Source organism: Nicotiana tabacum, chromosome 12, assembly GCF_000715075.1.
Source record: "Nicotiana tabacum cultivar K326 chromosome 12, ASM71507v2, whole genome shotgun sequence".
NCBI classification, from domain to species: Eukaryota; Viridiplantae; Streptophyta; class Magnoliopsida; order Solanales; family Solanaceae; genus Nicotiana; species Nicotiana tabacum.
In genome coordinates, this window is record NC_134091.1 from 114,667,745 (window position 1) to 114,690,377 (window position 22,633).

Sequence of the window (22,633 nt, forward strand, 5' to 3'; positions counted from 1 at the left end):
GGTCTATTTTTGTCCCTTAAATATAACCCTGAGCATTTTTAATCCTCAAGTTTGCTAAACTAGATCACTTTTAGTCTCACTAACAGAATCCATTTAAAACTTAACAGATAAACCCATCATTAGGGGTGTTCATGATTCGGTTTGAGTCGGTTTTTCCCTAAAAAGAAACCAAATCAAGTAAGTCGGTTTTTCAAATATTGGAACCAAACCAAACCAATTAAGTCGGTTTTTTATCGATTCGATTTTTGTCGGTTTTTGTCGGTTTTTGTCGGTTTTTCGATTTTTTCGGTTATTTATCGGTTTTTTCTTAAATATGAGACATACACTGCCAAACGCATATTCCAACGACTACATTTTCAACGTAACACTATCAAATTAATTGCTCTTTGAGAAATCTATCATTTACCAAGATATATTGATGATAATTGACTCAAATAGTGATGAATAATTTAAGTACTCAATTAAAAATCGATTATTTTTAACATGAAATAAATTATTGTACTTAACAAAAGAAAACTACCAATCAAACTAGAAGGCAAAGAATTAGATTATTATAATAACAAAGAATTAGACTAAAAATACAAATGACTAATATGTACTATAAAATTTCAGAAACTTTATATAAATATATACATATATATAGGTGTAGTAATAAATTTAAATAGCTACTTTTATAGTCGGTTTGGTTTGGTTTTTTCCGGTTATTTTTTTATTAAAACCAAAACCAAACCAAATTTGATCGATTTTTAAAATTTAAAACCAAAATCAAACCAAAAAAGTATCGGTTTTTTTAGTCGTTTTAGTTCGATTTTTCGGGTTTCTATGAACACCCCTGCCCATCATTAAAAAAAGGCCATTCTCAGTTTTTCCCCAATTATGGTTCCTCGTGATCTAAAGCCAACATACATATTGCTTGATCGTAAGAGGAGGATCCGGAATTTAAACCTTATGGGTTCAGCTTTTAAAGTTTTTAGTATTGAACTCATTATATTTTTAAAGTTATGGGTTCATATTAACTATTTTTATAATTTTAATAAATTTTTACATGTAAGGCAAAAGTTATGAGACTCGTTAATATGCTAGGTACGTCCCTGTTGATCGTAAATTAGCACTTAAGTGCACAGAGCTTTGTCAAAGAGACAAGCCCGATTTGAAAGAGGAAATTCTCCCTGCATTGGAGAAATTGAAAGAAGTTGCTGATAAGGCTCAAGATTCTGCGTCAAGTTGACGCCGTCAACTACCCAGCCTCCTACTACTTGTGTTCTTTACTACTTGGTGAATCATCTTACTACTTGGTGAATCAGCAAGTACTTTTCTTTTTTGATTAAACAGGGAATGTCCTTTTTTTTTTTATTTTACTGATAGTTTTGTTCTCTTTCAGTGTCACATGAATAGCACCGTTAAGTTTTAAATGGTTTTTGTTAGTGAGACTAAAAATGTTCTAGTTTAGCAAATTTAAGGATTAAAGATGCTTCTGGTTATATTTAAGGGATAAAAATATACCTAACTCACAGGTAAGGGACAATTTTGGCAAAAATAAAATAAAAATACAGGCGTTTAAAAATCAAGCAGACTCGAAAACTTGAGTGCACCCGTCACTGGACTACAAGTCTACAACAGTAGTACAGTACAACACCCAGGTGCCACTTGAAAGCTGGGGGTGCTCTAACCCTGAACGTAGGTCCGCCTCATAAACCTGTTAGTAATACCATTTCCTTACCGCGCAATTTATATTTGAAGGCGCAGGCTTTTACCAAGCAAAAGTTGAAGGAGAAAATCGCGGAAGTTAACTCTTTTAATTTAGAAGAAAAAGAAGAAGCATGGCGATCGAATGTTTAGTTTTGGGTAAGCAAAAAGCCTGGCTGAGTTATTCTTTTGATCTACTACGGTGTCTGCTATTTGTTTGATGAAATGCTTAAACGAAAAAAAAATGAATTACAGGGGCAGGACAGGAGGTAGGAAAGAGCTGTGCTGTGGTGACAATAAATGGCAAGAAGATAATGTTTGATTGTGGGATGCATATGGGGTACCTCGACCATCGCAGATACCCGGATTTCTCTCTAATTTCTAAGTCTGGAGACTTCAACAACGCTCTCTCATGCATCATCATCACCCATTTGTATGATACTCTGCCACTACTTATTGTCGTATGTTGTGTATATATCATCAGTGGCGGAGCCAGGAATTTTAACGAGGTGATTCAAAAAGTTAACTTGTGACCTAAAACAATTAACTATCTTTGCCACTACAAGAGTATTCAAAAGTTAATATATATGGAAAAAATATTTTTGCCCTACTTGCGTAACGCGATTTCCGCTGATTGAACCCCTTCCTGACTGTGGCTCAGCCAATGGATATCATAGAACTTTTCTTTTAACTCTTTTGGACTAATTTAATGAGTTTCAATGAACCCCTTTAGAGACAGGGGAAAGATTTCCTGCAGCTTGGAGAATCACATCCCCTGTTTGTGTGACATCATTGTAACCTTTTGCTCTTTGGTCTTGTTTTATGATTTTTGGTGGAATTCTTTAGAGATAGGGGAGAATTATGCCTCAGCGCGGCGTTGTATCCCGTATTATGTGTATATTTCATAAAACCTTTTACTCTTTGTTTAATTAGATGAAATCCATGAACCCCTTCAGAGACGGAGCTTGGTGAATCGAATTGCATCCCCTATTATGTATATATTTCATAGTAACCTTGTACACTTTTGAATAATTAAATGAAATTCATGAACCCCTCTAGAGATGGGGGAAAGATTTGCCCCAGCTTGGTAAATCACATGCTCTATTTTATGTATATGTTATAGTATATTATAACTTTTTAGCTCTACTGGTCTAATTTAATGAATTTTGGTTGCAGCCACTTAGACCATATTGGAGCTCTTCCATATTTTACTGAAGTGTGTGGGTATAATGGCCCCATATACATGACGGTATTTCCTTTCTACCTCTTTATAGTACTTATCACTTCAATAGAGTAAAGGAATACAGAAGCAAAATGGGGATGTGAATGATGAGATGCTTCACTTGATTTTTGTTTTTCGTTGTTGTGTTTTTCTTACCAAAATGCATTCCTTTTCCAATATTTCCTCACCTTCTGTCAAAAAAATAAGGTGTAAGTAGATAACTGAAGCAGGTTAGGGAATTTACTTTTCACTAGTAATCTTACTGGCAAAATCTCATACAACAGCTTTGAACAATAAATGCAAAGTCATTGTATATACAAAAAAAAAAAACCTTCGAAAGCTTTGAACTGTAATCACATACTTTATTTTGTTAGAAACAACATATATCTCCCTAAGTTTGATAATTGACATTATCTGTTTCAACATGTTATTGTCATAACTTTTTGAAACATAAAGCTTGACTTGCCAGCAATGCATATTTAACCACCTAATCAGTAGCCGCATTAAAGTTTTGGTTGTCCCAGTAGATGTTGCATTTTATCTTCCATAGTAATAAATTCGGAGTTCTACTATTATTGGGGAGAACTATATTTCGTGATCTCAGGAATTATTCTGATTAAAAAGCCAATCTTATATTTACACGTAAAAAACCGAAGTTACCTAAGAATTAGGAATGCTTTCTTTTAACAAAATGAAATATGAATCGAAAAAAAAAAAGAATGTCGCGGCACCTTGTAATTTGTTTTTTTGCCCCTTCTAAAAAAAGAAGAATGTCGTGGTGATCGCTGTAAAAATTGTTATGGTTTGCTATTTTTTTAAATGATAAGTAAAGATTTTAATAAACTGGTACCAAGATGGTACAAAAGAAATATTATGACTCGCTATTTACATCAACTTTAGACAACATATGAAAATAAAATGTGAAGCGATAGCAAGAAAAGAGATATGTTTAGACATATGTCTCGAAACTTTCTTAAAATACATAAATATTAGAAATTTTCAAGGGATTAGGTAGAGATTCTGTTACAAGTTAACAAATGTACGACCAATTGGAAGTTGTTTGCCTACGGAAAATCCTGATGTGTTGGGAGCTTTTAAAACATTCTTCCAATTTTTGTACATTATTTTGTGCACGATTTTCAATTCTTTTCAATTCCTCTTTTATTTGCACCAGAGATGTACTTATAAGTCCATTTAACATATGCTTTTAGTATCCAGATCTTTTTTTGCTAGAATACATGAGCAAGAATATTTGTACTTCGATTTTTATGATCTGCTGCTCTCTATGATCAATTTTAATCACTGATCCTTCAGTATCCAACAAAAGCGTTGGCTCCATTGATGCTGGAAGATTATCGCAAAGTGATGGTTGATAGAAGAGGAGAGGAGGAGCAATTTAGTTCTGAGCATATTACAGAATGCATGAAGAAAGGTATCCTTTCTCCTACTAGTCACTCCCTTGACCTTTTTATAGTGTGATTCAATTTTCTGGTAAATGGTTAGAGTTTTCTTCAGTTTTGCAGTATATGTTCATATTATTTCCTTTAAAAAGTTGTCAACTAGGCAAGTTAACTTCTTAGTGTTTAAACCAACTTTCTAGGGGTCGAGGCAAAGCGAAGTTAGATTAAGCATATTAATGATCTCTCAAGTTGAAACAAGATAGTATTGTGTGCATCAATGACATAACCACTTACAACTCTAATATCCAATCAGTTCTCTGAAGATCATGTGCAAATTGCTGGATCTATTTGTAGTTGTTGCATATATAGGGATAAAGCCAACCTGCCAATGATTGGATTTTCCACTCCTTCACATGGTTGCATGAGTGCATTGTCTGCCTAATGGACAAATCATTTCTGTTTCTTTTGATCAAATCTGCTGGCTCAGCCAAGCTGCAAGCTTTGACTAATGCACAACCTTTTCTGATTGCCTTAGCCAAGCTGCCAGCTCTTGATACCACTAGTGTGGTTCCAATGGTTTTAATGGTCACTTTTTCTGACTCATAGGTTAACTTCACGAGCGTCTTTTGCAGTCCACTAGTTATCAGTTTAATATGATAAGAGATTGCTGATTGAACTCCTACAACGAGCAATATTAATTTAATGCAAACACAAGATTGAATTGATGAGTGAAGTGAATTCCGAGGATCTAACAAGATGTGGTGTCTGAATCCGTTGTACATAAGTTAGCAGACATGCTCACTTAATAATAGTTTCTGCATCTTTATCCCCTTATTCATCGTCAAACTAATATGAGTTATTTTAACTTTGCATTTTGGTGTGCAGTTACTGCGGTGGATCTGAAGCAGACTGTGCTGGTTGACGGGGACCTTCTGATTCGAGCATACTATGCTGGACATGTATGGTTTAAACTTTTCATTTTATTTGCACAAACATTCCCTTTTGAACTCAAGTTTAAAATGGCATTTTCTGGTGCTTATATCATATTCCATCTTTTTGGAATTAGCAATTCCCTTTTCAACTCAACATACATTTCTGAAGCAGATGCAGATTGTTAATCATTGCTGACTCTTGTAATGCTGAGTAAAAATTTCAGTCCAGTTTCCCTCTCTCTTACACTCGTGTTAGTGCTAGTAGCTAACCCATGCGGCAGCTGTGTGAAGACACTGTATTTTGACTATTTTCTGTCTTCGTTCTTCAACTTGGAAGCCACAAGCAGCTATATATACTCCATTTCCATATGGGAAGCTGTGTATGTCTTTTTTTTCCTGGACTCTGTTCTAACACCAGGTAGAGAACAATTTTTTTTCATTTTGAAGTTACTCAATAAAAGCAGCAACACAGTGATTTCACAAAACAAAAAGAAAAAGAGCAGCCTGGAAGATCAGATGGTTTAAACAATGAGAACGGATAAAGAAAAAAGCACTTGTATCATAATTTGCCTAGCACATTGACGTGAAATTCTACGTATGAAAGTGATATTGCGAAATATACTGCCAGCAGAACCCAATGTAAAATGATATAGGAGCCACTTTACATTGGTTTACTGGCTTCTAGAAAAAGAAAAGAATTAAAATAACCTAATTGCTGAAGCTAGCTGCAAGTTTATTCTTGGAACCAAAGTCATGCAATCCAAGTGTAGTGATAAAATATGAGCTTAAAGTAGAATCAAAATATCGTCTTTCGTCTCTACATTGCAGGCTTGCAGCTGTCTACCTTCATTTGTTTCCTAGTAAATATGGCACATGCGATGGGTGCTCTCATGTGGAAGACATTTGATCAACCAGCAAATGTAGATGAAAAATGTGCAGGAGTAAATGTTGGATTAATGATCAAAAGAATAATAAATTTGTTTGATATCCCTCCCAAGTTCATGTTGTTCTAAACTAGCTCTCTCATCAAAATTTTGTAAATATCTTCAATTGAAATACTCGTATATATCAGAACGAACATTCTTTCTTGTGAATGTGCAACTCAATTTCCTTCTACATATGATGCACAAAAGGAATAGAGCCAGAATTTTGTCATCCAGCTGTAAATGATGCATGAAAGGTAAATCAACATTGATGCTGTGATATGGAACTATATGTATAGGTTCTTGGTGCTGCAATGTTTTATGCTAAAGTGGGTGATGCTGCTATAGTGTACACTGGCGATTATAATATGACACCCGATAGACATCTTGGAGCTGCTCAAATTGATCGGCTGCAGCTGGACCTTGTCATAACAGAGTAAGTAGCTGATATTATCTTGAAAATGACCTGCATGAGTACATGTCATGGCAAACAATCTTGGTCAATTTTTTTGTCTAAATCAAACATTGATGATTTTTTTCCAGTTTCATTTTTATTTCGCGATTTTATGCAGCTCAAGTGTATTGATGACCATGACCGGGTTTCTAATCTCGATACTCTTTGGGCTAGGGGCTTGGCTCTAAAAATAGTTTGCACCTGTAAAGGAAAAGTATGATTCAAGATCTGAAGAAATCTGTTGGATATTGAGAATCAGTATATAGTTTTTGTGTATGCTAATAGTGTTAGACGACTAGCACCAAATTCACATGTTAGTTCTTGCAAAAATTTATGTCTCCTGCTAATTGGAATGACTGAAATATCTTAGTGTGAAATGGTGTGAACTTGATGTAAAATCCTCCTTTTCCCTGTGTTATTCCAAGTTGGAGGTGTGATATTGGTGGTCCTTCCTTCTTACAGTGCCTCTTTTAAACAAATTGTAATCATCACACTTGTGATTCAAAATTTGAAGATTTCCTGAGAAATAAATCTAATAACGTTGTCCTAACCTTAGAAAATGAAAATTTTAGCTGCAAGAGATTTCTTCTACTCAAATTTTTGTCCTTGCAGGTCAACTTATGCAACCACCTTCCGTGATTCCAAATATGCCCGGGAGAGGGAGTTTCTCGAAGCAGTATGAAACTTTTGGCTAGTACACAGACTTGATTCTTTTTGCCTCTTTAATTGTCATTTATGTTGTGCATATGTTTTTCTTTTATCATTCTGCTTGTAACACGTTGCTGTGACAGAATACGCTTGCAAAGAGTGAGTGTTTATAAGAGTCTTGCTTGGAGTTTTGTTCTTGTCCTATGCTTTATATCCTGATGTCAATGGCTGCTGAAGTATACTAAGTAGTTTGATGGTGTGCTTACAGTGGCTTCAAGGTAGCGGGTACAATCTGAGTGCTGTATACTCCAAACCTAAAATGATATTTTGCTTGTGAATCCACTTCTCAGTATTGTCCAAACCTTGATTCCCTCTTAAAAAGTGGCAGGGAAAGAGACTGCATTGCATTTTCTTTATCCATCATCCCTTGATTGATTGCTAATGCTGAACAAATCTGTACCAAGGGAAATTGCTTTTTGTTTTAAGACTTAATCAAATCAAAAGGATGTGTGCATGCACATGTTTGTTTTCTTTGTTTACTGCTCTTCATGGATGTGTGCATGCACATGTTTGTTTTCTTTGTTTACTGCTCTTCATCGTTTCCTGCAGTTTAGCACAATTTCATTTTACCGTATAATTTTTTCTGCTTACGTTATTCTATATTGAAGTGGAGGGTTCTTGTCTAAAACATTGCATTTATTGCAATTCTCTATCAGTAAGAGTCCTTTATCTTTAAAATATTAGTGATTCTTTTGTTAGTGTTACCCATTTTGCTTTAGTCAATTTCAAGTTGAATTCACTTTTTATTTACTAACGCTATAATACCAAAAACTGATTATTCCAGGTTCACAAATGTGTTGCTAGTGGAGGAAAGGTGCTCATCCCTACATTTGCTCTGGGAAGAGCTCAGGTTTTTGCTTCTTCAATTATTTTGGTTAAACTATTAATTATTCTAGCTTTTTTAATGCCTAGATTTAAAGACATACTTTAGCTTTAGATCTTCTGTAACGACAAGTAACTGAAGGTATGAGGGTACACGTTAACAGAATTTTACTGAAGAATTAATCAACAGTAACTCCTGATCAGTTTTTTGTTTCAAGACATCCCATGAGGGATGTGTTTAACTTGTCAAAACTCGAGTATTATGCATGTAATTCTCTGAGCTGTCAATTTGTTTTCAAATATTTGATTATGAAAAACTAAGACATCATTGCTGCAAGAGTTGCCAACAGGGTTGTATATATTTAGAAGTCCAACAAGAGTACCCCCGTCTGATAGTGCCAAGTTATAAGTAACAATGTCTATATTTCAATCAATCAACTTTTACCTCAATCCCAAAATAGTTGGGGTGAGCTATATAAATCCTCTGTATCCTTTCCACTCTATCCGGTGGGATTTCACTCTAATTGGAAAAAACGTTGTGAAAATTAGGAAATCTAAGTCTAGGTGTTCTTTATATCTCACATTTATTGCTACTAATGGTTTATGTATGTAGATTGATAAATTTGGGATTTCCTCACTCCTTTTCTTGATGTTTTTCCTTTATGTTCTTTCTGCTTTGTACATTTTGGTTTCCTTCTCATTGTAATATATTAATGCAAGTATTCAACTTTACTGGTGGACTATACTTCACCAAATAGGAACTCTGTATGCTATTGGATGACTATTGGGAGCGAATGAATCTTAAAGCTCCTATTTATTTTGCCGCAGGTTCTCCCTTAATTTCCTTGCATGTTCCTTTCTTAAGTTATTCAGCTATGTGATGTTTCTTTCTTGAAATCTTTGTCCGTCCTTGATCAAATTAAAAGAACTAGAATTCTTTATGTGCACTTATACAACAACAACATACCCAGTGTAATCCTACAAAGTGGGGTTTGGGGAGGGTAGGGTAGGGTGTACGCAAACCTTACGCTTACCTTTGTGAAGGTAGAGAGTCTATTTCCGATAGACCCCCGCCTCAAAGAAAAATAAAAAGAGACAGAAACAACAAGTAGTAACAACAACAAGATAAGGAGATAAGGTGATAGAATAACCAAAGTTAAAGAAACTGCGAATATGAAGCTAAGAAAATACGAGACTAATATTAATGCTACCGACATGAAGAGGAGACACGCACGCCTATCTTCTGTAACAAACCAACCTACTAGTAATATTATCTGCTTTGAGCTTAGGCCCGCACGACTTTAAATCGCGTCACTAGAGTGTAAGGCATGCCTACTTATATACCCAGCATCTCTCCCGTGTTTTGTCGATGTGGGATTCGCCTAGGGTGTCACATACACTCCCCTTAGGGACTCAGCATCCTCGTCTGAGGTTTGCCCCACCACCATTCAAGGTTGCACGCGGAGTGGCTCTAATACCATATGTAGTAATATCCCAGCCCACTAGTAATATTATCCGCTTTGGACCTAGGCCCGCATGGCTTTAAAACGCGTCACTAGAGTCTAAGACATATCTACTTATATACCCAACATCTCTCCCGTGTTTTGTCGATGTGGGATTCGCCTAGGGTGTCACATCTACTAACCTTCTACCCTAATTCCCAACCTCCACACCCGCCTATCAAGGGTCATGTCCTCAGTAAGTTGGAGCAGCGCCATGTCATGACTAATCACCTCTCCCTCCCCAATACTTCTTAGGCCTATCTCGACCTCTCATCAACCCCACTATGGTCAACCTCTCACACCTCCTCACCGGGGCATTTATGTGCACTTATATCTCTGTAATTTATGTATGCTTTATTAAGTGTTGTTGGAGCTAGGAAGCTATCTGCACATAATGCTGTTGGCATGCCAATCAATTTTATTTGATATGTAAGCTAAAACATAAGCATCCCGGTGTACATCATGAAGTCTGATCTGTTGTCGAAAGTAGTTATGACTTGGTAGAAGGTGAGTCCTCTAAGATGTTGTAGTTAGATTTACTGGAGGTAACTAACATAGTATCATATACCTTGTAACCATCTCTAATTATCAAACATTTTGTCCACCAAATATTTGATGTGCATGTCAGTACTAATAACTTTTAGTTCCTGTAACTTCTAATATGGCCTTGACTGGCATTGAATTTCAGCTTCTTCTCTCTCCTCTAAGACTGTCTGCAATAGTTAGAAGCAGTTTCCAGTAAGTTGAGCTTTGTTTGTAAAAGAAATTAGTCCCCAATGACAAGTAGTAGCTTAACAAGCATTTCTCATCATCAGAATCTCTAGTTATCTGATTTTATGAGGTTATCATAGCCGATATACTGGAATTTTCTGTTAAATGTGTATTATAGTGGTATTCCTCGTTTATTTAGTGCTCAGGGTTGAACCATATGAATTATTGCTTACGAAATGAGCCAATGCATAATTTAGCTTCGATGTCGACATCACCATTTTGTTTCTCTGAAAGCAATAGCCAATGTTGTTGATACTAAAGTGATGAATAAGATTTGGCATTTTGTCACTTTTCTTTCTCACTGACTCATCTTACCACCTGTCAAGTTGCTGGACTTATAACTTTGCCGCGTCTAAAGGAGAAACTGGTGGGATATTGATGAATAGTCATAGTCAATTCATTACCAGCAGGATCTGTTTTCTTTGTTTATCTATAAAAAATGGTTTCTGTTTTTTTAAATTCTACTTCAGTCAATCTTGTGTGATGCATGGTTTATTTGTTCTTTATACTTCTTGATGTTTTGCCTCAAACTTAACGACAGCGAATAACTTAGTTTACCAGTAATTTACTGTTATGTCAATAATATCATTCAGAAAACTGAAATTGATGCATATCTCAATAATTAGCTGGATGGACAATTGGACCTTTTTTTCTTAGAAAGTTCCCTATTACATCCTTTTCTGAATCCATGACAGTAACCGCAGCAAAAGAATGGTGTATTCTGAGGAATTTTCACTGCTCTTTTTCCTGCTTGGCTCTGTCTCCGAGCTCTGGTCAGACAAGGTTCCTAGTAAAGAGTAATATTACAGAACCGTGAACTTCGTAACAGATCATCGTGGCTCAGCAATATAATTTTCTTAATCCTTAACAAATATTTTATTGTTTATACTAGGTTCTTATGAGTTCTCTTTACTAATAATTTTGGTGGTATGATAAATTGATAATCCTGCAAACATTTTGGATATATATCATGTCTTTTTTGTAGTTTTGATACCTTATTCTTAGTCGTGAGCTACTAATCTTTCAGGTTTGACTATTCAAGCTAATATGTACTACAAAGTTCTCATAAACTGGACCAGCCAAAAGGTGAAAAGTACTTCCGCAACACGAAATGCATTTGACTTCAAAAATGGTGCTTCCTCAATCACTCATTGCAAGCTTCAGCAAATTATAGATTAGCTATGTTAAACAGGATCAGGGTTATGAAGCTTTGTTGTGCTACAATATTCCCCTTCGATTTTCTTTAGTAGCTCAAGTGAAAGATTAAGATCAATGTATTGGTTTGCTCATCTTACATTATCTTCTGATTTTACTTTGTAGTCCACAGTTTCGATCGTTCCATGATAAATGCTCCTGGACCTTGTGTTTTATTTGCTACTCCGGGCATGATAAGTGGGGGATTTTCACTTGAAGTTTTCAAGCAATGGGCTCCGTGCGAACAGAACCTCATAACACTCCCAGGGTACCATCTGTAATTCACTTTATTTAATATCCCATCATGAGACAGAATAGAAATGCATTTTCAAATTTAAATTTAGCATTTGTCCCTGCCGTTGTCATATATCCAAAACTGCCTGGGTTGAGTAAGCAAAGTTGGATTGTCAATATGAACTGGTCACATTTTACTCTTTCAAAACATTTTTCCAGTATTTACATTTTTTTTTTTGCTTCAGGGTTTGACTTCTCGCAATTCCTCAGGAAATTAGAAAAATTAAAACTCATATATATGGATGAAAATATGTCATTCATAATGATCATTTCGTCTTTATGGATTTTAATTTTTCTATTTCCCATTAAAAAGATTTCTTTCCTTTTTTTTGTCATTTCCTTTTCTTTTTCCCCATATAGGAGTTTTAAGGTCATCTAGATTCCATTTTAAATACCTCCTATTCAGATTTCCAATTGAGTTATTTACTCTTTACTGTAAAACTCAGTTGAGCACATCGAAAAGAATAGTGGTGTGTAAACTTCATTAATTAACTAGCTTCTTTGGTCATTGCATAGAAAAAGAAGTTAATAGCTCTCTCATTTTTACTTTATGCACATTAATTATTGGATAAACTATTTTCTTTAATACCATTTGAACTATCTGGTTTGCTATTCATTGAATTGCAAGACTAGTTAGAAGCATATGAGATAAGCTATGGACGTCCTCCACTTTCATTGTCACCATTTTACTAACTTATGTTCTACTATCCTCCTTTGGATCCTATTTTTCAGATATTGCGTAGCTGGGACAGTAGGACACAGGTTGATGTCCGCTAAAACTCCCGCCAAAATAAATGTTGATGAAAATACCCAGATTGATGTGCGCTGCCAGGTACTTCTATTCTTGTATCATCTTTAATTTGTTTAATTTCATCATATAGTAGCTCTTTTGTATATCTGTCTACGCTCCAGTACAGTGGACACATTTAAACTCCATTGACTTGTCAAATAATTATTATTATCAACCATTTGGTAATGATCAAGCTGAGACGTAAAATTGGGCGTTCCTGTCATTTCTCCATCTGCTCAAAATTGTGTTTATTTCTCTGTTTTAGATTACTACTTTGGATATCACAACTTGAAATTAAGAATGAAATATGGAAGTGTTTATGTTATTTAGCTCTGATCTTTCGAACTATATAACTTTTATTTATTTCTTGGATTTTGCCAGATCCATCAGCTGTCTTTTAGTCCACATACTGATGCCAAGGGAATCTTGGATTTGGTCAAATTTCTATCACCCAAACATGTAATACTTGTGCATGGCGAAAAGCCCAAGATGGCATTGCTTAAAAAGGGAATTGAATCAGACTTCGGGATCCCGTGCTATTATCCTGCAAATAACGAGATTGTGTGCATTCCCTCAACTCTCTATGTTAAAGCTGATGCATCCAGAGAATTTCTTAAAAGTTCTTTGAGCCCAAATTTCAAGTTTCTAAACACAAGTTCAAGAGCAGACATTGATTTGATTCTGAATGAGAGAACCGAGTCTTTTGTGCAAGTATGTGATGACAGAGTAGCTGAAGGGGTGCTCACCATGCAGAAAAACCAGCACCCCAAAATTGTGCACCAGAATGAGCTAGTGGCCATGGTAGGAGGAGAAAATCATGAAGTTCAGTTTGCTTACTGTTGTCCAGTGCGTGTCTCTGATGAATGTAAAGATGTAGCTCCGTCACCAGGAGAAAACACGCCTCCTGTGCTTGATAAATGCCTGTGGCTACACTTATTATACACAAAACTATCAAATGATTTTCAAGATGTAACCTATCAGAATGATGGAGACCGTCTCCAAATAGAGTCATTTACTGTCTCTGTGTGTCTGAAGGAGAAGTGTCCTCATAGAACTCATGTTAGTCCTGATAGCACATCTGAAACAGTAAACTTTTGTTGCTTGTGGTCAATGGTAGATGAGAAACTTGCTTGGAGGGTCATTTCAATCATGAAGAATTTGGAGTTGAAGACTGGTTAAGTTTTACTGCTTGCAACTTGGTCGTGGCATTGGTGTCTAATGCACGACCTTGCTTACCAACATTCTGTTGGTCAAGGCAACCATGAACATGCAACTACAGGTTTCTCAATCTTCTTGCCTTTCTACATCACCGAAGTAAGCTCCATTTTGCTGTCTCTTGAGATAAGGATGATCTCTCGTACGCACATGAAAGAGCCCATGTTGAATCTTATGCTTCTCATTTTGGATATTCTAAAACGAGTTGATCATCATGTTAACTCGCATTTCAGATCCTCTGAGGATTGAGGAAGCTGATTGCGAGAGCCTAAGCCGAATTTCATTCTCCTTTCCTTTGCTATGCTATCAGAACACGAGATGATGGTCTGAAATTTGGAGACTAGTCATTGCTAGAGAGCGGTTTATAAAGCAGAAACTTGTGTAAGGTTTACTTTCGTGTAACAGTAATTTTTTGCTGCAAACCATACAATGCCCTATGCTTGAAAAGGCCTAGTTTGGTTGATGAGACCTAGGTCAATTGGGGAGGCTGAGCCGCTGAGGTAACAAAAACCTTGAGGTCGTTCACTTCAATTCAAATTATCTAGCAGTAGAGTTGTAAACCAACGTTTCTGTAGTATAACACTCACGGAAGGAAAAGCGTTTCTTATTAAATAAATAAATTTCCTTGCTTTAGGACATTTTATACTATGCTTTAAGCATTGTGAATGCTGGCTGTGCCACAACATTACCTTAAACTGGAAAAAATTACAGATTGTTAAAAAAATTGCCTATACTCTTCCTTGTCTAATCAAATTTTGAAGAGCTAGAAACTTTGCTTTTGTATTTCATGATAAATACAAATGGATGTCCAAGATTCTGACAGAAAGACATTCAGATAAGATGATACTATTAGCGTAAAATTAACATGTCTCTCAACTTCTATTCCACATTGTTATCTCAATCTGTCCACATCCTAATAATTGAAGGCTTTTCCATAATCACATCTTCTTAACAACATGACAATAACAGCAACCTTGAATATTTTCTTAATTAACAAAGAATTTAATCAATACTACTCCATTCGTTTTAGTTGATGTGACCTAATTTGATTTTATACGAAATTGAAAAAAAATAATTTTTTTTTAAATTTGTGACTTTAAAAGATGTCATAAAATTTGGGTAACTATAAAAGTCTCTCATAAAGGAAATAGATAATTTATAGTTAAATTATTTTTAAATATAAAATATATTATTCATTTTTAAACATACTAGTAAAAAGAGAAATTTGTTTGACCTTTTGCTAATCTCCCTTATCCTGTTTGCCTGTCTTTTAACAGTAAAAGTTTATGAAAGATTCAGGTTCAGAATAGGTAGTTACCAGAAACAAACCCGGACCAGCTAAACCCCTATCCCCCATTTTGATCATCCCCAACCACCCTTCAACTTTTAGACACAAAACTCAAGAATCTGACACTTTCTGACACAAAACCCAATTCATCAAACTTCAGAAAAACTATTTACATCACTTAATTACGAATTCTATGTTTCTGACAAACCCCACTTTCTCTCTCTAAAGGATAAAGAATTATCCATTTTCAGCTTTAAAATTATGGCGACTGAGCCACCAAATATGATATCTTCAGACCCCACAAGGGTCCCACTCCTCAGCCGGCGAGAGGACACCGGCGGCGGGGGCCGTCAGTCATCACTGGCTGTACTTCTTGGTCGGCTTACCGGCGGAAGGCAGGGCGGCGCGTCCATGCTAGTGAGGGAGACGGCGGCGCGTGAGCTGGACGAGCGGCGCGCCGACTGGGGTTATTCGAAGCCAGTGGTGGCACTGGACATGATGTGGAACTTGGGTTTTGTTATTGTCTCTGTTGTGATTTTGTCCTGCACGTTTGATGAGTCGCCTAATGTTCCAATTAGGATTTGGGTTTGTGGGTATGCTTTGCAGTGCGTGGTGCATGTGGTGCTGGTTTGGTTGGAATATAGAAGGAGAAATTCTCAAGGAGAAACTGATAATGAGGAGAATGGTGAAGAGGGAAATGACGTTTTGGGTATTGGTAATCAATCAAGGTTAGCTCATTTGTTCAGCTTATTCAGTATTTTCCGACCTTTTTGTCACAATTAAATAGATACTTGTTGTATGATGAATTCATCTTTGTAGTCAGGGGTGAAGCCACAATTTGAAGTTTATGGGTTCTGAATTTGCCGAAGAACCCATAGTTCGTCTTAGTTATTGGGTTCGCAATTAAATATTTATACATATTTAATGAATTTTCTAGTATAAATACAACATTTAAGCAAAAATGACTGGGTTCGGCTGAACCCGCATACTATAGGCTAGCTCCGCCTCTTAGGGTGGTGGTTTTACTTATAGTTTTATTTCTAATGCACTATTGCATTACATTCAAGCTCGTGAGGCGGTTTGGTTATAGGCTACACGAGCTTCCAAGTGCAGCTAGCGGCGGGTAGGTGTGGTACTGTGATAAATGTTGATAATTTAATGTGTTAAAAGGGACTACAACCTCTTAGAATCCATGCGGACTTAGCTAAGAACTGAACACAATTAATGGAAACAAATATATTAGTATAGAAGATATAACTGAATGTTGGTATAACTCATTACTTATCAAAAAAAAAAAAAGGAAATATTGGTATATTGATAAAGAAAGTGGTGGATTTCTGTTTTCTTCTTTCTTTTTGAGTGATAGTGTTAGGATCAAATAAATATTTTTCTTGCTTGAAGAGTACATTCTTGAGACCTTGCTATAAATCTTTGCTCTGAGAAAGTTAGCAAAATGCTCATCATCTCCTTAAAGAATACTACTTTACAGAATTTGATCGTCACTGCAAGATCTAGACTAGTGCCTGGATGTGAATGCAACACAACTCCAGCAGCCATTGAAATTTTCAAATTTCTCTTCTATGAACTGGTTTAATCTTTTCCTTCTCTTTGTCAAACTATTTGAACTATAATTGACATGAGAAACCTAATTCCAGTGCATTCCATCAGAGGCTACTTTGTTGGCATATTCTTTCCCTTTTTGCTCTCCACGCAATATTCCGTAATCCATTTGAAGCCTTGCATTTTTACTACTGAAGTCGAACCAGATGAAACATTTGGATTGATCAAATGAAGGACGGTAAATATTGATTGTATTTCAGAAGCTGGAATTTTGTTAATTGCTTTACACTTTTAAGATATAAACTCTATATCTTAACAGAATGATTAGGCATAATATTTCGAAGCTTGTACATTTCACATTGATTCAAAGGCAAGTGACTTGCTTTGGATTTTGTATGAGTGGGCTTTGGGGTTATATTGTTGGTTACAAAGATTTTTTATATGATCCATGTGATCATTGCGAGAACCCTGTGTCAGGGAAGGATAATATTATTAAAAAAAGAAGGAGCTGCAGGAGAGATCCCAAACTTATGAGAAAGTGTTATAAATTTCTTTTACAAGGTTAAGGGGATGAAAAATGTAAGGAGAATAATGTATATTTGCCCTGTTATGCTGAGAGTTTGTGATAGTAGCCCTGTTATGCTGAGAGTTTGTGATAGTATCATGTTAGTGATTCTTACTTTTTGATTTTACCTTGATGGTTTTTGACCCATCTTTCATATCATGATTGACCTGCTATCTCAGTAGATTTTCATGAGTTAAATTTGATATTTGTTACACTGCAAGCTGAAACGACGACTTAAAGAAGCATGGCAATTACATGCCATTCAACTTGGCTATGTTATCAGCACCTTTTGATCTTCTACTTAGACATATAGAAGCATTTATTCTCGTCATTTGAAATTATGAAGAAACAATGTCTTGCCGTCATTTGACCAACTATCTTAAGTGTCTTTTAAGCATCGAAAAAGAGATATATACTCCTTTTCTTGGTTAACGCTGCTATAGAAGTAGAAGTGGCAAATTTAATTTATTGACTCCTTCCCATTCTGGACATTGCAGTGTTGCTAAACGATGTGAAACTGTGAATACAATGGCGTCACTTCTTTGGTGGATAGTTGGATTTTATTGGATAGTCTCTGGTGGTGATATTCTTTTACAGAATGCTCCACGTCTATACTGGTATGTCACGATCTACTATCACTTCAAGCCTTTATTTCTAGGGAGAAATCCTAAAACAAGAAAAACTTCTTAAAGTTATAATATGTGCGTATTAGTCTCTTATATTATATAACTTTGATGTTTAGTTGATGGTCGTCTATTGGACTTGTATTTTCTTATCTCTACTATTTTCAAATTGTGATTTTAAAAATTCCAATCCCTGTCTGGAATTCTCCCCTATTTCAAGATGTAAAGTAGGTCATAGCAATGAGATCGGGCATAACCTGTTACAGGTAGGCTCTAATTGAGTTTTTCTTAATTTTAATTCCTTTAGACGTACTAGTAATACTTGCACAGCTCAAATAGACAGGGGTTTCAAATCTTTGGGATATATTTGACTGAACGCGACCTTGATCTTTTCACATTTTGGGTAATGGTAGTTGCGGTAAAGATGTTATTAATTAGTTCATGCACTATGTGAATTGACATTTTTCATCATTGTTGTTAATAGCAACATAGAAGAACCACAGACTGTTAAAGGGAAGGGGAATTCAATTTTTTCCAAGTTTGCCTAGAGTTTCTAGTTGTTCCCTATAAGATCTAATTCCTAATTCTATCTGGTTTAGCTGTCTGATTCAGTGTTCGGTCACGGACCAGCTGAATTATATGCTTAAATCTATCATTGCATCACAGCATATATGTTGTCATCTCAAAAGAAGCCGTGGATGATTATTCTTTCTCTCTCTGTAAAATATGTCTGCATGATGAATTGTAGATGTTTTCTTTTCCTTTTTTAAAATTTTTGTGACCACCACCTTCAGAAAGAGTCCTGTTTGATTACTGATCCAAAGTGCTGCAGGTTGGCAGTTGTATTTTTGGCATTCGATGTATTCTTTGCCGTCTTTTGTGTTGCTTTGGCATGTCTGATAGGAGTTGCTCTTTGTTGCTGCTTGCCTTGCATAATTGCAGTACTCTATGCAGTGGGCCAGGTAAGAAGACAGCAAACCATAAAACAAGCTTACTTCATATGTTTCTGGTAACAATCTTTCACCTATAATACACAGGAAGGTGCGTCAGAAGCAGACCTCAAAGTTCTCCCCAAGTATAGATTCCATATCTGCAAGGATGAGGAGAAACCAAGTGTAGGAGCTGGTAAGATGGTACCAATTGAGACGAGCAGTGGATACTTGGCCAATGAGCGTATTCTTTTACCTGAGGATGCAGTAAGTTAATTACGTATCTTAGAAATGCTTAAAGCCAGTTCCTCGTTGTGGCACGGAAAGCTCAACCAGTTATCATTTTCTTTCTCCTTTATTCTGTTCCTACTGCTCTGACTATATTGGAAATAGAGCTGTTTCGCCGTATGCATATTCTACAACTTTACTTCGAGATTTTAGTATGGATCTCTTGTTTCAGTTTGGATCCTCATTATGAGATTGCGTTCCTGAATATGAATAGACATAGTAGAATTTCTGTTTATTATTTGTGATAAAATAGTTACCAATACCTCAAATTTTTTCTTGTTTGCTAGGAATGTTGTATATGTCTTAGCTTGTACGAGGATGAGACGGAACTCCATGCTCTCCCCTGTAATCATCATTTCCACTCCACCTGCATAGTTAAATGGCTTAAGATGAACGCGACATGTCCACTGTGCAAGTACAACATCCTGAAGGGGAACGAACAAGTTTAGAGCGGAGGAGAATGAAAACAATAAATCATTGATTTTGGTTATTAAAACCACCTTTTTGCTACTGGCCAAGATTATGGAGCTGGAAATACTGATTGCCAGTCTGAATCAGATCGTAACTCTGCTTTGCAACTAGTTGAGCTTCCTCTCATGTTCGCCTCACATATTAGAAGAGATCTTTTCTGTAGTGAATTGTCAATTGTCTTCAGTTAGACATAATGTCGCAACCCCCCCCCCCCCCAGAGGTCCACCTCCACTTGTAAGTAATTTTGATTCTATTGTTTTCCAGTAGATATGATCTCTAACTCTTGTAAGTACATGCTATTGTCTTGGTTATGTTATTCTACCTGTTGATTGTTGAATGGTTTCATCTTCCAGATATTCCCTTGTATTTTAGATTAGCATTTCCCTCTGAAAATAGAAAAGTGAGTGTTACCCTAATTTTTGGATAGTTTGGTCAAGTTTTCCTCGTATTGGTTGGTGTTACTTTATCATACAAACTATTGTGCAAGTGACAGAAATATTAACTTACTGTTATGGTGCAGCGAAGTTCCAAGGTAGTACATATATGAAATATGGCCGACCATCATATTAGCAAATGAACATATTCCTGAGCATTAAAAACAATAATGGACTGTAATCTAGGAGTCCTCGACAATCTTCTCTATTAAACAACTGTACACTAAACTGAAAGGAGAATTTCCTAAGGTTTCTTGGAGGAAGCTAGTATGCAATAATCTAGGAGCTCCTAAATGGGTATTCATATTGAGGTTGGTGGCACATGGATGAATACTTACCAGAGACAGATTGCTTCATTGGGGAATGGATATAGCACAATCTTGCCCTCTATGCAATAGTGGGATCGAGAGTATTTCACACTTATTTTTTCAATATGACTATGCTGTTTATATCTGAAATAAAATCTTGCTCTGGCAAGGAGTAAACATGAAGGCCATGGATTGGTTGGAGGAATTAAAGTGGGCAGAAGAACATGCAAAAGGGAGAAGCTCTGAAGCAGAAGTTTATAGGATAGTACTTGCAACAAGTATATACTATGTTTGGAAGGAAAGAAATCAAAGGGTGTTTCAAGATAAATATTCAGCACCAGATCTTATTATAAAGCAAATCATTCAAGAAGTTTGTTGCAGGGGATCAATGAAGCTAAGGCTTGCTCGAAAATTGGAAATGTTGAACTTTTATCCTTAGCACTAGGGTAGCAGTAGAAGTTTGTAGTATCAGGTAGTAGATGTTTTGCTTAGTGTCACCTGCTGGAACAATATGTTCAACAGTCTGCTGTTTTAAATCTCCTTATGTTCATAATGACCAATTGGTAATAAAATTCTTTATTTACCAAAAAAAAATAATGGACTAGTTCTTTGCGATAATAATTAATTATATGCTAACAACAACAACATATCAGTGTATTCTATCAAGTGGAGTATGAGGAGGGTCTCATGTGCACAGACCTTACACGTACCTTGTAAAGGTAGAGATACTATTTTCGATAGTTTCTCGGCTCAAGGAAAGTATAATCACAATAGTAATGACAAAGAACTACAGAAAGAGAAGCAGTAACAACAATGAGAAAAATAATAGAACCGAAGCAACCGAAACAACAGGTAAGAAAGAGAAATACAGGTTTGAAAGAGAAAAAACCTATTACCCTAACGCTCGATTACTCACAAACCTACCACCCTAATCCTCGACCTCAACAACTTCCTATCAAGGGTCATGTCCTCGTAGATCTGAAGATGTGCCATGTCCTGCCTGATCACCTCTCCCCAATACCTCTTTGGCCTACCTTTACCTCTTCTTGGACTCGCCATAGTCAACCTCTCACACCTTCTCACTGAGGTATCTGTGTATCTCCTCTTCACATGCCTGAACCATATCAACCTCGCTTCCCTCGTCTTCTCTACCACACAAGCTACTCCACCTGGTCCCGAATATCCTCATTCCTAATTCTATTTCTCCTAGTATGCACACACATCCATCTCAACATCCTCATGATCTGCTACTTTTATCTTATAAATATGAGAAGTCTTGACTGGCCAACACTCCGCCGGATATAACATAATCAGTCTAACAATTAATTTTTGCTATCCCTTTTTCTTTCTCCATTCCAATTACCCAACAAGACATTGGACTTGGAGGTCGACATATCATCGAACTGTTAAGTTTTATTAAGATAAGAGGGTTTCTTTGCTCTTCATTTTTATGTAGCTACCAGTACCGGGATGCTATGTGATCCAAACATTCCCTCTAATTTTTTTTTTTGGGTTTAAGTGTGTTTACCCCCAAAATCGGATAACAATTAAATTTATACGTGATTTTAAGGATATGTGATCTAATTTGATACAAAGTGAGGAATCAGATTTAATATGGAAGAATAAGTAGAAAAACAAATGCAAACCATGCAGATTGAACAACTTAAGCCTCGCAAGGTTGATTCTCTTCGAATTTAGATGTGATATTATTGAAGCCAGAATAATACGAACAAAGCTGGAAAAAATAGTATCTTGTTCTCTTAAGTATGTTACAATGTGTCTCATGAATTATCAAGTCCCCCTTCTATATATTGGGGGAGATCTTACTTTTAAGACATTCTTTAATCAAAAATATAAGTCCTTGATTTTGTAGACCGTTGGCCCCCTTTTTTACTTAATTCCGTAATTTCTGCCATAATGATTGGTTAATAGAGAAAATCACGGAACCTTGTCAGATGAGTTGGCGAAACTTTTCCCCGAGGCCGTTAGAAGCAGGATTGGTGGTGCCTTCGGTAAACTCGAGGGCGAATATGATGGTCTTGTCGAACTTCGAACCTCGATACTGAGCTCGGTTTTAATACCTTTGATCTTTAATAGATGATTCGAGCCTGGTCTATTGTTCCAGATGCTCGATCAAACATCAAGCTCGGTTTTACCCGTATACAGATAGTCCCTTCAATAAATCATGACGACGAATTCATGGCGTAGGTGGTAAGATTAGTGAAAACATCCCGTCAGTCCAGTCTTCGAGGCA

At 36.2% G+C, this 22,633-nt stretch overlaps 1 protein-coding gene across 1 annotated transcript; it reads left to right on the forward strand.

Annotated features, from left to right (window-relative positions):
- The first annotated feature begins 1,326 nt into the window (after positions 1-1,326).
- On the forward strand, positions 1,327-19,974 carry LOC107801389 (cleavage and polyadenylation specificity factor subunit 3-II). The gene is made up of 19 exons (XM_075227501.1): positions 1,327-1,845; positions 1,942-2,119; positions 2,863-2,935; positions 4,223-4,340; positions 5,194-5,267; positions 6,463-6,599; positions 7,230-7,293; positions 8,110-8,175; positions 8,906-8,975; positions 11,448-11,552; positions 11,741-11,882; positions 12,641-12,740; positions 13,080-13,872; positions 15,191-15,212; positions 15,330-15,929; positions 17,824-17,943; positions 18,782-18,911; positions 18,987-19,145; positions 19,454-19,974. Exons 1-19 carry the CDS (start codon positions 1,821-1,823, stop codon positions 19,613-19,615), a joined length of 3,138 nt encoding a protein of 1,045 aa, XP_075083602.1. The 5' UTR covers positions 1,327-1,820; the 3' UTR covers positions 19,616-19,974.
- Positions 19,975-22,633: the final 2,659 nt, after the last annotated feature.

Bases quoted from the DNA above. Each gene is read 5' to 3' on its own strand.
- LOC107801389 (XM_075227501.1), top strand. From the start codon at position 1,821: ATGGCGATCGAATGTTTAGTTTTGG. The intron at 2,936-4,222 runs GTATTTCCTTTC...CTGATCCTTCAG, and splicing joins ATGGCCCCATATACATGACG to TATCCAACAAAAGCGTTGGC. The intron at 17,944-18,781 runs GTATGTCACGAT...AAAGTGCTGCAG, and splicing joins AATGCTCCACGTCTATACTG to GTTGGCAGTTGTATTTTTGG.